Source organism: Bison bison, unplaced genomic scaffold (assembly GCF_000754665.1).
Source record: "Bison bison bison isolate TAMUID 2011002044 unplaced genomic scaffold, Bison_UMD1.0 scf7180017864506, whole genome shotgun sequence".
Lineage (NCBI taxonomy): Eukaryota > Metazoa > Chordata > Mammalia > Artiodactyla > Bovidae > Bison > Bison bison.
The window spans coordinates 2,274,511-2,291,718 of NW_011495063.1; the positions used below are offsets into that span (position 1 = coordinate 2,274,511).

The 17,208-nt window shown below is 44.0% G+C and overlaps 1 protein-coding gene across 3 annotated transcripts in view; it reads left to right on the forward strand.

Moving 5' to 3' along the window:
• The window catches only part of DDX25 (DEAD (Asp-Glu-Ala-Asp) box helicase 25), a 28,243-nt gene that overhangs the window by 8,280 nt on the left and 2,755 nt on the right, over positions 1 to 17,208 (forward strand). The window contains exons 1-10 of one of the 3 annotated variants that reach the window (XM_010829473.1): positions 21 to 144; positions 775 to 841; positions 1,092 to 1,136; positions 1,876 to 2,011; positions 3,422 to 3,514; positions 3,600 to 3,702; positions 4,721 to 4,835; positions 6,235 to 6,412; positions 13,396 to 13,633; positions 15,081 to 15,243. In XM_010829473.1, coding sequence (XP_010827775.1) covers positions 82 to 144; positions 775 to 841; positions 1,092 to 1,136; positions 1,876 to 2,011; positions 3,422 to 3,514; positions 3,600 to 3,702; positions 4,721 to 4,835; positions 6,235 to 6,412; positions 13,396 to 13,633; positions 15,081 to 15,243 — 1,201 coding nt within the window. In that variant the 5' untranslated portion in view covers positions 21 to 81. Of the gene's footprint in view, positions 1 to 20; positions 145 to 774; positions 842 to 1,091; positions 1,137 to 1,875; positions 2,012 to 3,421; positions 3,515 to 3,599; positions 3,703 to 4,720; positions 4,836 to 6,234; positions 6,413 to 13,395; positions 13,634 to 15,080; positions 15,244 to 17,208 lie in introns of those variants that run through there. The other 2 variants (XM_010829475.1, XM_010829474.1) reach the window with 2 other exon arrangements.

Here is a 17,208-nt window from a genome sequence, read left to right on the forward strand (position 1 = left end):
ATTGGCCGCTGCGTGGAGCCGCGTGCTGCCTCGCGCCTGTGACTGTCGCACGTGCTGGGGCCGGAAGCAGCCGTCGCAGCGATGGCGTCGTTACTTTGGGGAGGCGACGCGGGGGCCGCGGAGAGCGAGCGGCTGAACGGCCACGTAACCGCCACCGAGCCGGGGAGGGCCAGCGGGTGGGAGCTAGAACAGCACTCCCTGAGGGAAATGTGCTGGGAAGGGGAAGGGGGAGCCCCGGTAGCGTTTGGAGTGGGGTGTCAGGTGGTCAGAGAGGAGATGTGACAAGGATTTGGAAGAGGGCCACCGGAAGGGAGACTCCGAGAAAAACAAGACCTTGGGTTGGAAAGGGCAAAATGAAGACACTTGCGCCGGGAGGGAACGCAGCTGGTGGCCCCAAGTAGACCCCGACTTTTCTATTCTCCCAATTTGACCACTAAGCCTCGGCTAGCGTTCATCTTCATCTTAGCTACCAACACGCTTTCCTGTCTACTCTCCTTTGCTTGTCCTGTGACCCCCAAGGACCGTCCCATTTAGACCAGAGACTTATAAAGAGGAATTTCACATGCAGGGGCAGCGGAAAGTCTCCTTCCAATTTTAGGGTAATTCATACAGGAGATCAGTTCCTCAAAGGAATCCATTTATACATAACATTGCAAAAGAAACAGTATTGGGAGGGGGATCTTCCCTTTCTTCCTTCCAGTCTATTAGGGGGCAGCACTGGGCTGCTTGATGGTTTGCTTCCTAATATTGATTGAATTTTGTATCTTTCAATAGTTTTCAAACCTCATCCACCCCCAGAAGAACCTTCTGGGTATCAAGAGTGCTACCATCCCAAACATAGGTGAGTGCTGTTAAAGGAGATTGGGCTCAGTTCCTTGAAAAAGTGTTGTTTTCCTCATATCCCAGCTTTAGCTCCCTTAACACTCAGGGCCCTCCACTCCTTCCCAGTCTTTTTACCCTCTTCTCTACTGCTTGACTCTTTTGTGCACACTGTAGAGTCAGCAAGAGAAACTGGGATAATACGCTAGATGTTTCTGCTTGGCATTTATCTTTACAGTTTTTTTTTTTTTTTTCCCCTCACATCCTTTTAGATGGTTCTGTTAATAGGATCGAAGAAGATGATGAAGATGATGTAGGTAGGAAATAAATCCATTTGTGGGTATTTACTAGCATTCTGTTTCATGTAGGGCTTCCCTGGTGGCTCAGAGGTTAAAGCACCTGCCTGCAATGTGGGAGACCTGGGTTCAGTCCCTGGGTCGGGAAGATCCCCTGGAGAAGGAAATGGCAACCCACTCCAGTATTCTTGCCTGGAGAATCCCATGGATGAAGGAGCCTGGTGGGCTACAGTCCACGGGGTCGCAAAGAGTCGTCCATGGGGTCGCAAAGAGTTGGACATGACTCAGTGACTTCTCTTCACTTCTGTTTCATGTAATCATGACTTCACAATGTGAATGAATAATATCTTAAGTGGAAAAGAACCATCTTTGCTTCTCTTTTCTTTATGAATAGTGAATGTCAGAAAAAACACTAACTTGGGAGTGGGGATTACCTCTTCAGAGGAAAATTGAAATAGAATATGTAGGAATGGGTTAAGAATTTTCAGCTGGCAAGGACAAAGTAGGACTGGTGGCAATGGATGTAGGCTTGCTTGAGGATAGAGTCTGGTGTAGGGCAGAGTCTAAGAAACAAAAAGAATTCTCAGTGCTGTGTCATTCTTTCTAGAACCTTCTAGAACTTTCTTTTAGAAGAAAAATGACAGCAGGAGCAGTTGCTTGATATACAGTCACTGAATGAAAGGAAGCAACTTGTTAGATGTCATTTGGGAGGCTTGACTTTTCCCCTGCAATATCCCCTTTTTTATCCTTGCTTTTCTAGTGGATTTGGCAGCTAATTCACTCTTAAACAAGTTAATCCGGCAGTCCTTAGTAGAATCCAGTCACCGGGTCGAAGTCTTACAAAAGGATCCCAGCTCTCCACTCTACTCAGTGAAAACATTTGAAGAGCTACGGCTGTGAGTATTTGTGCCTTAAGTGTGGGAAAATGCCAGGAAGTGTAGCACAGAACAAACTAATCTGCTAATAATAAACCCATCAGATTCTCCTTCATGTTCTAATAATCAGCATTCAACTGAGATGTGGACGTTTTGCCTGGAAATAAAATACAACTCAAAGAGGAACACTAGGCTGTCTGAGTTGTACAATGACTTGAGCACCTTTCTGATGGTAAAATGTTTTAACCTTGCTGTGCTATGGGGGATAGCTAAGCCAGACACAGCCACATTGCTACTCTCTATACCAGAATACAGGGCTTCCCTGGTGGCTCAGTGGTGAAGAATCCACCTGTCAATGCGGGAGACACAGGTTTAATCCCTGGGCTGGGAAGATCCCCTGGAGAAGGAAATGGCAACCCACTCCAGTTTTCTTGCGTGGGAAATCCAATGGACAGAGGAGCCTGATGGGCTGCAGTCCAGTTCATGGGGCTGCAAAAGAGTTAAACATGGCTTAGCGACTAAACAGCAATAACAATACCAGAATACAGATAATGGGAAATTTGGTGGCCCAAATACTCCTTGAGATAAGTTACAAACTTTTACCTCTTTCCTTTTTGTCTCAAATGGTATGTAAATAACTTTCTCAAATTGGTTTGTATTTCCTAGGGATTTATCAGTTGGCATTAAGGAAATGTATTTTAACAGGGAGAGTTACTGATGTGGAGAAATCCAAAATCCTGATGTCCTCTTTCTAAATGGGGAGACGCTTACCTATGATCAACAGTTGGCTGCCAGTAATCTAGCAGTTCATCTACCAATTAAACACATCCAGACTGTGCATGTCACTGTAGTGGAAGTATTCCAGCCTACTTTACTTTATTCTCTTCTGAACACCTGTCTTGAGACCCCCGCCCCTGACCAGGAAAGAGGCATTTAAAATACCAGCTTAGAAGAATGAGCTAATATTGCATCTTCTTCTAGATAGAACTGATAATAGAATCACCTGAATGAAATCTTGTCTTCTCTGAAAATTGCAGTTAAAACATAGAAGTTTGTCATTGATTTAAAAGAAATAAATGATAAATATCACTTAGTTTTCTGCTTGTGTGGAAAGCAAAACTCTCCTGGAAAATTGTATTTCTCTCAGATGAGTTTTCCCATTTTTTTTTTTTCTCTTAGTTCAAGAGAGAGTTCACCTTTAGGCCCTTACTACTATGCTTGGTCTAAGCTAATAACATAACTTATTGCTTTACTGCTCTAAATGTACTGGCATGATTGTATATGTTTGAGAGTTGAGATTTAGATATATTATTAATACTTTTCATACTCAGTTGCAAAGTGGCCTAATTTAGAAATGTACTTTTCATGTTTGTATTTCTGAGGCTACTGATGCATCATAGCCTTCAAGTATTTGATTTCTTTTTTTGACAGCAAGGAAGAGTTACTAAAAGGGATCTATGCAATGGGATTTAATAGACCATCCAAAATTCAAGAGATGGCTCTTCCAATGATGCTGGCACATCCGTGAGTTTCCAGGGAAATCGTGTTGCAACTTGGTTATTTTTGGTCTCATATTCAGTTGATGCCCAGCGTCTCCTCTTTCCTACAGACCCCAGAACCTCATAGCCCAGAGCCAGTCTGGAACAGGAAAGACAGCTGCTTTTGTATTGGCAATGCTCAGCAGAGTTAATGCCTTGAAATTGTTTCCACAGGTAAGGAAAGGCTGAGAGAGAGAGAGGAATGCTTGCAGCGCCAGTGGTATTTTAGTGATGGGCAGCAGTGCTGCCATGATGTGATGATATTTAGAATAGACATTCTTTCTTAAAATCATAGGATTATAGGCAGCAGTGTAGGGTAGTGACTGAGAGCACAGTCTTCATAGTTCGACTGGTTCCAATACCAGCCTCTCTACCTACCAGCTGAAAACCTTAGGAGAGTTAGTAAATCTTTTGGAGTACATTTTCTTGTTAATAAAAATAACATCTATAAAGGTGTGGATCACAGCTGTCCAGTTTGCCCTTGAACCCTGACACCAAACACGGTGCTTGCCCTGTAGAAACCGCTCCTTAAACATTGAATGAATGGGTATCTGCCTCATAGGATTGTCATGCAGATTGAGTGAAATAATACACATTTTTAGCACTATGCTCAACATAAAGTGAGCATTCAGTAGTAATGGCTATAAGGCTGTAGCTCACCCAGTCCCTCTTAACACAGAAGGAAACAGCCTTGGAGAGGGAGAGGTTGCCTTTGAGGTCACAGTTGTCAGAGAGTGGCTGAGCAGGGGCTGGAACTAGAGCCACAGGAGACACATGTTCAATCCCTGGGTCGAGAAGATCCCCTGGAGAAAGAAATGGCAGTCCATTCCAGGATTTTTGCCTGGGAAGTCCCATGGACAGAGGAGCCTGGTGGGCTCCAGTCCATGAGGCCAAAAAGAATCATTACCTGACTGAGCACACCCGACATGACTGAGCAGACACGAGTGTAGTTGCTTTACAGTTACTGTACAGCAAAGTGAATCAGCCACACGGATACATATATCCCCTCTCTTTTGGATTCCTTCCCATTTAGGTCACCACAGAGCACTGAGTTCCTGAGCTATGTAGTGGCTTCTCATTAGTTATCTATTTTATACATAATGTCACTATACCTCCACAAATTTTAATTGTATTTCAGAATTGCTTAATGGCTCTTATGAAGCTTTCTCCTTCCCCCTTGTCTCTCTGTCAGTGCCTCTGCTTGGCTCCTACTTATGAACTGGCTCTGCAAACTGGCCGTGTGGTCGAACGGATGGGGAAATTCTGTGTGGATGTTCAAGTGATGTATGCCATTCGAGGAAATCGAAGTATGTACCAGCGAGCCAGTCCTGGCTGATATATATATACGTGTGTGTGTGTGTATTTAACTATCTTATTTATTTATTTTTAGCTGACTTTTAGGAGAAGGCAATGGCACCCCACTCCAGTACTCTTAACTGGAAAATCCCATGGACAGAGGAGCCTGGAAGGCTGCAGTCCATGGAGTCGCTAAGAGTCAGACATGACTGAGCGACTTCCCTTTCACTTTTCACTTTCATACATTGGAGAAGGAAATGGCAACAGTGTTCTTGCCTGGAGAATCCCAGGGACGGCGGCGCCTGGTGGGCTGCCGTCTATGGGGTCACACAGAGTCGGACACAGCTGAAGCGACTAGGAGCAGCAGCAGCCAACTTTTAAATTTCATCTTTTCTTTTGGCTGAGCCCTGTGACATGTGGGATCTTAGTTCTCTGGCAAGGGGTCACACCTGCACTGCCTGCGTTGAAGTCTTAATGACTGGACTGCCTGGGAAGTTTCCCTGGCTCATATTTTAGATCCTGACTCCACCAACAATCATGGTGTATTAATACCTTCTCTGCTTTCTCGCCTCTAAAGTGAGGACATCATGGCACCTGTATCATAGAGTTGTTAACCTGAATTTAATGAAATGATAGAGATGGAGCACTGCGTGCACCTCTAGCATGTGATAAAGATCCAGTGCACGTTAGCTTATCACTCCCACAGCTGGAACAGCTCAGTGCTTTTGCCTGTTCTCTTCTGTGAGGCTCAGTTGTTTTGTACAGAACAGCTTTTATTGTTTTACTTCTTCATGAAAGTGCTACATGCATATAGCTTTAAAAAAGTCTTTAAAACCCAGAAAATTCAAAGGTAAAAGTATAAGTTGTTCCTTCTCATTTTTCAAAAACCTATTTCCAAAGACAACTATGGTTTTGTTATCAAATCTGTGGGGTTTTTTGTTTTTGAGTGTTGACCAAAAATGGGAACATTTTTTTTTTGTACTGTTCAAAAACTTACGCATCTTAAACATCTTTTCGTGTCAGTGTGTATAGCCCCATGTCCTCCTTTTGACCAGCTGTATAATATTCCATCATTTTTTTTTCATGGGACCTCTTGATGGACATTGTGGTGGTTTTCCGTTTGGGGAGGGCCTGTAGGCCTTTCCCTGCGTGCCACTTTCCTGTAGGACAGTGGAGATGTTGCAGGCCGGCTTTTTAAATGACTGTGAGGCAGAATCAGTTACTCAGGACTGTTACCGTTTCTGTAAACCAAGAAACTCAGAGACTTCTCCTAAAACTCTGTCAAAAACCACAATGACCCTCAGGGTTTGCCTTTGGGAAACCAATAGGAAATGAGTTGCGTGACTCAGAATTCCAGACGGTTAGAGTGGTTTCCAGCTAAAGAAGACCTTCCAACCCTTTTCTCCATAGTTCCCAGAGGCATGGATGTCACCAAACAGATTGTAATTGGCACTCCTGGGACCGTCCTGGATTGGTGTTTCAAGCGAAAATTAATTGATTTGACTAAGATTCGTGTGTTTGTCCTGGATGAAGCTGATGTGATGATCGACACGCAGGGATTTGCAGACCAAAGCATTCGTATTCAAAGGTAACTTTCACATCCATCCTTTTCTTCCTAGATCTTCTGTCCAGATAAGGGATTTCATTTGTCCACTGCTCTTCATTGTCTTTACTGCTTATTCCCCACTTCCTTCTCCTTTAAAGCAGATTGGGTTTTCATGACTTTTAGCAGCTCAGTGAGCCTTCGACCTGTAATTTCCCACTTCATCTTATAACTTTGCTTTATTCTTGTGCTACAGGCTCACAGATGAAATCCATATAGTGGGTCTGCACCAAATTTTGCCAATAATCTTATATTTGAGCAAAATTCTAAAGAGAATTTATTAAAACCCCATGGCGCTATTGTAAAGACGCAATAACCTGGGGTCAGCAACCTAGTGGTCTAGTCCTGACCTTGCCCGTAAGTTGTTAAGTAAATCTTGTCATTTTGCTAAGCCTCTCTCCCAGGATCACCATGGGGCTTAAAATTTCAGATTATGAGGCCTAAGCTGAACCTTATGGAATCAGAATTTCTGGGAGTGGGCCTCTATGTATCACTTACTTTTAAAGCATTTATGGTGGTAGTCGTTTAGTCGCTAAGTCATGTCCGACTCTTGCAACCCCGTGGGTGGTAGCCCGCCAGGCTCCTCTGTCCATGAGATTTTCCAGGCAAGAATACTGGAGTGGGTTGCCATTTCCTTCTCCAGGGGATCTTCCCAACCCAGGAATTGAACCCGGGTCTCCTGCATTGCAGGCAGATTCTTTCCCAACTGAGCTACAAGGGACTGTGTTAAATTCAAATAGGATATTGAAAGACTTATAATGAAAACCAGTAATCCCCTGCCCCCAAACCCTAGAGACCACTGTCCGTTTTGGCATTAACTGTCATATCTTTAAATAACAAGCTCATTGCTGCTTCTCATTGTATATTGTCTCTTCCGAGGTGGCTCAGTGGTAAGAATCTGCCAGTGTAAGAGATGCAGGTCGAACCCTGGGTTGGGAAGATCCCCTGGAGAAGGAAATGGCAACCCGTTCCAGTATTCTCGCCTGGGAAATGCTATGGACAGAGGAGCCTGGCGGGCTACAGTCCATGGAGTTGCAAAGAGTTGGACATGCCTGAGCAGCTAAACAGCAGCTGGCTTCCCATTAGAGAAAGTGGGAATTTAGTCCTTCTGTACCACCCCCTTGGAGAAGGCAGTGGCACCCCACTCCAGTGCTCTTGCCTGGAAAATCCCATGGACAGAGGAGCCTGATAGGCTGCAGTCCATGGGGTCGATAAGAGTCAGACACGACTGACCGACTTCGCTTTCACTTTTCACTTTCATGCATTGGAGAAGGAAATGGCACCCCACTCCAGTACTCTTGCCTGGAAAATCCCATGGACAGAGGAGCCTGGTGGGCTGCAGTCCATGGGGTTGCACAGAGTCGGACACGACTGAAGCGACTTAGCAGCAGCAGCAGCATACCACCCCCACTCTCACTATCCTGTCCCCTCTATGGCTTCAGTGGTTGTATCATAAGAGTTTGGTTACATTAATGGTCAGTATTAATATTATTACCACAACACAAGTATTGTTCACTGTGGAGCATTGAACTATTATAATTATGTGGGTTGTTGTTGTTTATCTTGGCTGCACTGGGCCTTTATTGAATTTCATGGACTTTCTCTAGTTGCACTACGTCAGCCCCAGGGCTTGCAGGCTCAGTGCTTGTGGCTTGTGGGCATGTGGGATCTTAGTTCCCTGAACAGGGGTCGATCCCTTGTCCCTCACATTGCAAGGCAGATTCTTAACCAGTGGACCACAAGGGAGTCTCTAGTTATGTTTTTTTGTGTGTAACTTTTCCCCCTAAATTTGCCTGTTTTCCCTTTTTGGCTACTATCGTCATGTAGAGGTGTCATATGTCATTGATATCTCTAGACAGTCAAATGCGTCTTAAAGCGCCAGTGGTTTTTTCCCCAGGAGATCCTCCACACACACTGTCTCTGGTTTTAGCTGGGCTGGTTGCACTCCTGCAGCCACAGTCGTGTCAGTTTCCCCTGTCCTTGTTCCCAGTTTTGAATCTCCTGTCCTGTGGGTCCTTTTTCTTGGTTTACTGAATATGCTGGAACATACAGTCCAGTGACTTCCTGCAAAAGGAGGTGTAGGAAGTCCATTTTCTAGCCCCTGCATGTCTGAAAATGTTTTTACTGTGCCTGTAAATTCGATCTCTGAGTTGATTTTGCCTGGATGTGGAATCTTGTCCTAGAAAGCTTTCTCCCTATAAATTCAGAAACAGTGTTGAAAACAGAAAAATGGTGGTTGTTTTTTTGGTTTGGTTGGTTGTTTTTTTTTTTTTACTATAGTTAATACTCTGTTTCTGGTGTTGCTACTGGAAAGTTTAATGTCATCCCTATCCCCAGACTTTTGTCTGTGATGTTCTTTTTTCTCTAGAAGATTTTGGAATCTTTTTATCCACAGTATAATGAGACTTCTCGGCTTGGTTCAGATTTTTTTTTCTTCATTGTACTACACACGTGGCACATGCTTTTCATTTCCAGAATTTGTGTCCACCAGATCTGGGGAAATTTCTTACGTTACTTCTTTCCCTATGGTGACCAACTTTTTAGGAAGCCAACCCAGTCACAGCAGGGAAATGCACACACACATATATGTCATGTATGTATAATAATATATATAATACAGAAGAACTAATCATGCACATGTGTTATTACTTTAACATAAAAATATGTAAAATATGTGTTTATTTGAAATTATATATTATGTGCTTTTCTGTTTAAACAAAACAAACTGTCGAACTAAACTGTGGCAATAAGTAGTAATTCATAGGAGAATTAGGTAAATATGCATGAGAAAAATACAATAATGTTTTATCTCTGATACAGCAATTTAATCTTTTAAAACATTGGATGCTTAAATTTTGGAGGCTGTGCTGGTTTTTTTTTTTTTTTGACTGCACCACACAGCTTGTGGGAGTTTAGTTCCCTGACTGGGGATCGATCCTGGCCCTTGGCGGTGAGAGCACAGAGTCCTACCCCCTGGACCGCCAGGGGAGTCCCTACTGTATATTCTTATAATACAGAATTACGGAGCTTTTTACGAAGAGACTATAAATCCATTAGAACTAATTACACATACTGCCTGTATTTAATGACAGAGATAGTCGTGACACTTTGCTTTGGGTCTCACAGTGCTATAGGATGTTTCTCTGCTCTAGTGTCCTTGGGACTCCTTGCAGCCTTCTCTCGTTGTATGTCGCACTAAAACAGAATATAGTCAGATGTAAAATTCATTTTGATTTGGAGCTCTGCCATCAGTAAGCCCACACTGATTCTTTTTTTAAAAAAATTTTTGTAGTGTAGTACACACACAAAGTTAACTTACAACATTGTGTTACTTTCTGCTGTACAACATAGTGACTTGGTTATACATATGGCCACTCTTTTTGATTCTTTTTCCATATATGTCATTACAGAGTTTTGAGTAGGGTTCCCTGTGCTATACAGTAGGTCCTTATTAGTTACCTGTTCTATACACACACACACACACATGTGTGTATGTGTGTATATATATATATATATATGTATGAGAAGCCCACAGTGATGCTTGGTATCAGTCCAGTGAGATAGCCTCTGAACAAAAGTGTCCAAGTGTTGAATACTTAGGAGCTAGCAACAGTGGTTTTTAGACCTGTAAGAATTTCCAGCTCCCTAGGAATGTCCTCCCACTGCATCTGCACACTTGTTTTAGTAGACCAAGTGTTTGTCATTCAGATCCTTTGCATCCATAAATCCATCGTCTGGGTCATCCATACCTAAAATGTCCATCATTTTCAAACACCCCAAAGTCTATTAGATCTCATCATAAGTGAAACCTCTCCTCCTCAGGGAAAAAGATTATAAACCACAGAGATGACTTAAACTCGAGAAATTAAAAGATGGATTCCTTACAAATTTAGTAAAGAAATGAGAAAGTCCTCAACTTGGCTGGACTTCGGAAGTAGTTTTATTTCTAAAAAAGGAAAAACAAGTCATTTTTTCCTGCAAGTTTTTTTTTTTTCTTCCTTTTGAAGTATTTATTTTGTTTTGCAGTATGGCCAGTGAACAATATTGTGATAGTTTCAGGTGAACAGCCAAGGGACTCTGTTCAGTTCAGTTGCTCAGTCATGTCCAACTCTTTGTGACCCCATGGACTGCAGCACGCCAAGCTTCGTGTCTATCACCAACTCCCAGAGCTTACTCAGACTCATGTCCATAGAATCGGGGATGCCATCCAACCATCTCATCCTCTGTCGTCCCCTTCTCCTGCCTTCAGTCTTTCCCAGCATCAGAGTCTTCCAGTGAGTGAGTTCTTCGCATCAGGTGGCCAAAGTATGAACTGGTTGGATCTCCTTGCAGTCCAAGGGACTCTCAAAAGTCTTCTCCAACACCACAGTTCAAAAGCATCAATTCTTCAGCACTCAGCTTTCTTTATGGTCCAACTCTCACATCCATACATGACTCCTGGAAAAACCATAGCTTTGACTAGACAGACCTTGGTTGGCAAAGTAATGTCTCTGCTTTATAATATATATGTATTCATTCTTCTCCAAACCTCTCTTCCATCCAGGCTGCCACATAACATTGAGCAGAGTTCCATGTGCTGTACAGTAGGTCCCTGTTAGTTTCCCATTTTAAATGTTTGCTGTGAGTTTTTGTTGCAGCCTTTACAGAACACCAGACAACTCGGGTGTAGTCAGTATACGGCATCTTCATTGGTCATCAGACCGTTTTGGAGATATAGTGTGTTAATTCTGTTTTACTGTAATCTCTTTCTCATCCTTAATTTATTTCTAAATTAGAGATGGACATTGTTTTTCTCTCAGGCTTTGAAAATAGACTAATATTTTAAATCCTTTCGCTGGCCAGCTACAATGCCTGGCATCTTGTAAACACATGTCTGCTTCCATTTCTCCACAGAAAGAAATCTTGTAAGGCTTCTGCAAGTTTGAACTAACAAAGAGCCCCAAAACTTTGGTAGTGAACAGTTCAGTATCACAGGGAAGCAGATCGTATGCCTTTTTAGTAGTGTTGTGTACAAAGATGCAGACATTCAGCTGGTAAGAGCTGTTTGTGTTCTTTGGTAAGGAGTTCATAGGTTGAATGGAATCTGCCAGAGTTTATATTTGCTCTGTCTGCTGCTCCTGCTGGGGTTGAACAGAGGCTGGTTTGTGTTTGGAAACAACGTCTAGCAGCCTTTTGTTTTATATTTTCTGTGTTGTATAAAAACTTCATAGAAGTCAAGATGTTTTTAAGACTTCAGTTTTTAGTTTTTCCTTCCTTTTGTTTAAAATACATTAAGCCACAGCACTGTCCAATAAAAATACAATGCAGGCCACATGTGTAATTTAAAATTTTCTAATAGCCACATTAAAAAAAGAAACAGGTGAAATTAATGTTATGAAAAAAATCATTTTATTTAATTTGATATCAAAATAAGTGTCTTAACGAGTAACCAATATTTTATCAGTATAAAAATTATTAATAGTCTGCATTTTTTTGCATACTAAGTCTTTAAAATCCAGTGTTCTACAGAACAACCCATGTTTCTTTCCCTTGGATAATTTGTATAAATTTACTTTTTGGAAGGAAATGGCCCCAGCCTTGGGGTACCAGTCCTGGGGCCGTCTTTTCAGATGAAAGATTGTAGTAGAACAGATGGCCAATGCAGATTGTCCTCCAGTCTCTTCAGAGGCCCCCAACCCCTGCCAGTCCTTCCTCTGAATTCTCTGGTGTCGCAGGTCTTAGACCTCCCAGGGTTCTGAGACATCCACTGCCTTTCCAGCAGCATTTCCCTCTGTAGCACACGTATCTTAGCGTCATGCACCTTCTCCATTATCATGCTTTTCCATCTTGCAAAACTATACTGAAATGTCTCTTCCACCCATTTCTCTTCTTGGATTCTTCACGTTTTGTGAGTTCATAGCTTCATCCTTTTATAAATCACATGAGTGTGATGTGGGACTCTGAGAAAGTAACACATGTAGTCAGTCTCCCACAGTCAACCCGAAATCCGTCCAGTTGTGTGAAAAGCTCCTGGGGATTCAGGTCCCAGGCTTGGTATAATGTTTGGAATCGCTGAATTGTATGAACTCTCCTGTTCCCTTTTAGCAGTAAGGACTTTTCCTCTTAAGTGCTCTGTTGTCTTCTCAAAGGCAGTGATTTCTCTCTGGTCTCTTCTGTTTTTTTGAAAACTAACTTTTTAATTGATGTTTAACATATGTACAGAGAAATCCTAAGTGTACACTGGGTGAATTATCACAGAGAGGCTATGCTCATGGAACAGTGGATCCGTCAAGACTGAGATCTTTCTCAGAGTGCTCCAGAAAGTGCCCTGCAGGCCGTCTCCTGTCACCAGCCCTCTCTCCTCCTCAGACTTAGCTCTGTCCTAACTGCTGACTCTGTGGGTTCATCTTACCTATTTTTGAACTGGGGTACCAATTGTCCTGTGTTCAGTGTGGGTTTAGCTTGCATTTTCCATGCAGCAGCATCTTCCCCTTCTGCACCCTTTTATTTATATCCGGGTCTTCCCATTCCACATAGACTTCACGTGACTGTCCTTTCCTACTCAGTAGATAGAACACCTGCCTTTGAGTGATGAGCCTCTGTGCCCTTCATCTGCATGGAGCTCATGTGAGATGATTCCCATAAACAGCCCCTGGACTGACACCCTAGGCTCCATAAGCCGTCTCTCCTAAGGAGGTGACTGGCTTGGAAACCCCCAAGCCCTCCAGATCTCTTAGCTGACCTTCACTCTGGAGCCCCGTGTTCAGTTTATGCATTCCCCAAACCCTGGGTGGGAGGGAGGGGCTGACACGTGGCCCTCTGCAGCAGGTGTAGTTCTTGTGTCCACAGCGCCCTTCACGGTGACCCTGGGGCGGGAGCAGGGGCGTGGGGGGCAGCTGATGGCCGTGGGCAGCCAGTGCTGGGAGCTGCGCCCTGGAGTGGGACAGGCCTGGCAGTTGGGTGATGCCCTTTTCCCTTCTCTCTCCCAGAGCTTTACCCTCCGAGTGCCAGATGCTCTTGTTTTCGGCGACCTTTGAAGACTCTGTGTGGCAGTTTGCCGAGCGAATCATTCCTGACCCCAATGTTATCAAGTTACGAAAAGAGGAGCTGACCCTGAACAACATCCGACAGTACTACGTGTTGTGCGGGAACAGGAAAGACAAGTACCAGGCTCTCTGCAACATTTACGGCGGCATCACCATAGGCCAGGCCATCATCTTCTGCCAGGTAGCTCCACCTGCCAGGGACTCGCCTTCCTTGTGCCCAGACTTCCGTGCAGATGGGGGCAGGGGACAGTCAGATGAGTGAGAGCCAGGGAGCCGGGCACCGTGTTCCACACTGTTTATTCGTGATGTCGTTCAATTTTCAGAGCAACTTTGAATAGAGATTACTTGTATTTTATGGGTGACACTGAAGTGATGAAATAGGACTTCAATATGACGTGAAACAGGGCATCCTCCTTTTATGTTGATTTAATTTTTTTTTCTTTTTTGGTTATGCCATGCAACTTGGTCAGTTCCCTGACCAGGGATTGAACCTGGGCCATGGCAGTGAAAGCCCAGAATCCTAACCACTGGAATTAGGATTAGGGCCCCAGGGAACTCCCCAGGCATGCTTCTTTTAGAGGGACTGCTTCTAACATGTCCCTGTTCAAGTTGATGTTACTGTGACTGTTTTCACAGATACCCTTTATCAGGTTAAAAATGTTCTCTTCATTTCCAAACTTACTATGAGCAAGGCAGCCACTCAGTTACTCGCTGTTGATAGCCCTTTATTTTTCTTTTCATATTTACTTTTCTCTCTGACATTGTTCGTGTTCCTGTTCTGGATTGTATTTTTTCACCACCACGTGAACACTGTCAGCTCCATGAGAGCAAAGTCTGTTCCACATACCTCCTTGCCCCCATCCTGGAAGAGCCCTGCCCAGCAGTGGATGGCCTTGGAAACACACCTGTAGAGTACGGGAAAGTGTAGCCCTGCCACAGAGTAGCCATGTAACCCTGGGCAGAGCACTTAATGGTTTTATGCTTTAGGTTAATTTTTTAGTTTTTTCAAATGAGCTTAGACACCTGCTTCATCAGATCATTACGGAAGTAGATGAGCGTGATGTAAGTAAAGGTTTTTGCAAGGTGCCTGGCACACACAACAACTTAATCATCGTTGTTGTTGTTGTTCAGTCACTAAGTCGCATCTCAGTCTTTGGAGACCCATGACTGTAGCCTGCCAGGCTCCTTTATCCATGAAATTTCTCAGGCAAGAATAGTGGAATGGATTGCCATTTCTTTCTCCAGGGGTCTTTCTGACCAAGGGATCAAACCCACATCTCCTGCTCTCTTGCATTGACAGGTGGATCCTTTACCATTAAGCCCATCATCATTGTTAGGTTACCTCATTTTGTCATCTGACCACCACAAGAGGTGGACGGAGCATTTTATTCTGTTTCAGGGCTGAGAAGCAGAGCTGTGACAGGTTGAGAGGGTGTGCCCCTTAGAGGCCTGGGGGCAGGAGAACTCCCTGCCACATTCACAGGTCTCTCTAGGCCTGAAAGGAAGGGGGAGCAAAACCCCTCTACAACCCCTGTACCCCCAGCTCCCATGCCCTGCAGACATGAGCGCTGCACACACAGTGAGGCTGCTTCAACTTGGGTGTGGTGCTGGGCTTTGATTTCCTGCAGACTCGTCGAAATGCTAAATGGTTGACTGTGGAGATGATGCAGGATGGCCACCAGGTGTCTCTGCTGAGTGGAGAGCTGACTGTGGATCAGCGAGCTTCCATCATCCAGAGGTTTCGGGACGGAAAGGAGAAAGTCCTTATAACCACCAATGTCTGCGCTCGAGGTATGTATGTGTGTATTTAAAGTCAGGTTTATTGAGTTTATCATTTACATGTGATAAAATTCACTCTTTTTAAGGATGTGGTTCAGTGAGTTTTGACAAACATATGTAGTCATGTACCCATCACTGTAATCAAAATGCAGAACAATTCCATCTCCCTTCAAAATTTCTCTGTGCTTATTTGCAATCAGTCTCTGAAACTAATGGCCCCTGACCACTACTGAGCCAGATCTCTGCTTCTGTATTTTTGTCTCTTCCAGAATGCCATGTAAGTTAAATCATGCAGTTGGTAACCTCAGTGTCTGATTTATTCCACTTGACATCATACTTTGGAATTCATCAGTGTTGTTACATGTATCAATAGGTCATTCCTTTTTATTGCTGAGTAGTATTCCATTGAATGCGTGTACCAAATTAGTTCATCTGTTCACCCATTGATGGACATTTGGATTGCTTACAGCTCAGGGCTATTTTGACTGAAGCTGTAATAAACATTCATGTATAGGGCTCATGCAGACATACATTTTCTTTTCTCTTAGGTAAATACCTAGGAGTAAGATTTTTCAGTCATAGGGTCAATGTATATTTAGCTTTAGAGGCAACTGCAGAACTGTTTTCCAGAGTAGCCATGCCATTTTGCATTTCTACCAGCAGTACCAGAGGGTTCTAGTTGTTCTCCATCCCTGTCAGTAATTGGTATTGACACTTTTTCATCTTAACTTTTCCAGTAGATGTATGTGGTGTCTTGTGTTTTTTACTTGTATTCCCTAATGACTAACGATGTTGGTCATCTTTGAGGTGTTTTTAATTTTAAAACTATTGACTGCTGGGGAAAAAATCTTTTTTTCAAGCAAAGGGTCTTCCTACTTTCCTCACTTCCCCATTGTATCCTTGCCTATGCCACATACTCAAACCCTGTTTCCTAGTTTATTACTGGTTCACCCGACAGAACTGAGGACCTGCCGTAAGGGCTAAGCCTGGAGGAGGAGCAGCCTGAAAAAGGGCCTTCCCTTCGGGAGCACACCACCTCTGAGCCTCTAGACCGGCGCTGTCCAATAGAAATGCTTGCACTGAGAGAAATCTCCTATTCTCTGTTGTCCAAGCCATAGATAGTAGCTTTTGAGCACTGGGAGTGTGGCTAGTGTAGCTGAGGAACTGGATTTTTAATGTGAATTAATTTAAATAGCCTCGTGAGGCTAATGGTTACCATACTATACCGCGCATCTGCAGAACCCCAGAGGAAAGAGGGCACAGATAGCTCGAGTCGAAGCACAGTACAGGGAGGACAAGGATCACGAGCCAGACAGCATGTTAGTATTGGGCGTGGAGGCCCCAGGCGAGCCCAGAAGTCTTCCTGGAAACATTAGGTGTGAGAGGTATGGATGGAAGGGGAGAACCCTTGGAAGTCTTGAGTTGTTTGTACTTTATCCTGTACGGTTTGGGCAGCCAGGTTCTAAACACAAGTGCTCTGGACATCGCTGTGGCATCCATGGTGAGGATTAGAGGAGTAGGACATGAGGGACTGGGGAGCCAGTCCAGAAATTATTATGACAGTTGAGGCCATGATAAAATTGATGAGAACAGTGACTGTGGAATGGGGCGGAGCTGGGCCCTGATGGGGAAGAGAACCTGCAGGGGACTCAGCACAGCGGGAGCAGAGAGAGGGGCTCTTTGGCTTGATGAGAGCCCCCACCCCCTGCCACACACACACACACACACACACACACTTTGTACGTAGTTAGACTCCTGTAGAGTTGACTTCTACTGACACTCTTACCTAGCATAGTAGACATACATCAGATCAGATCAGATCAGTCGCTCAGTCATGTCCAACTCTTTGCAACCCCATGAATTGCAGCACGCCAGGCCTCCCTGTCCATCACTAACTCCCAGAGTTCACTCAGACTCACGTCCATTGAGTCAATGATGCCATCCAGCCATCTCATCCTCTGTCGTCCCCTTCTCCTC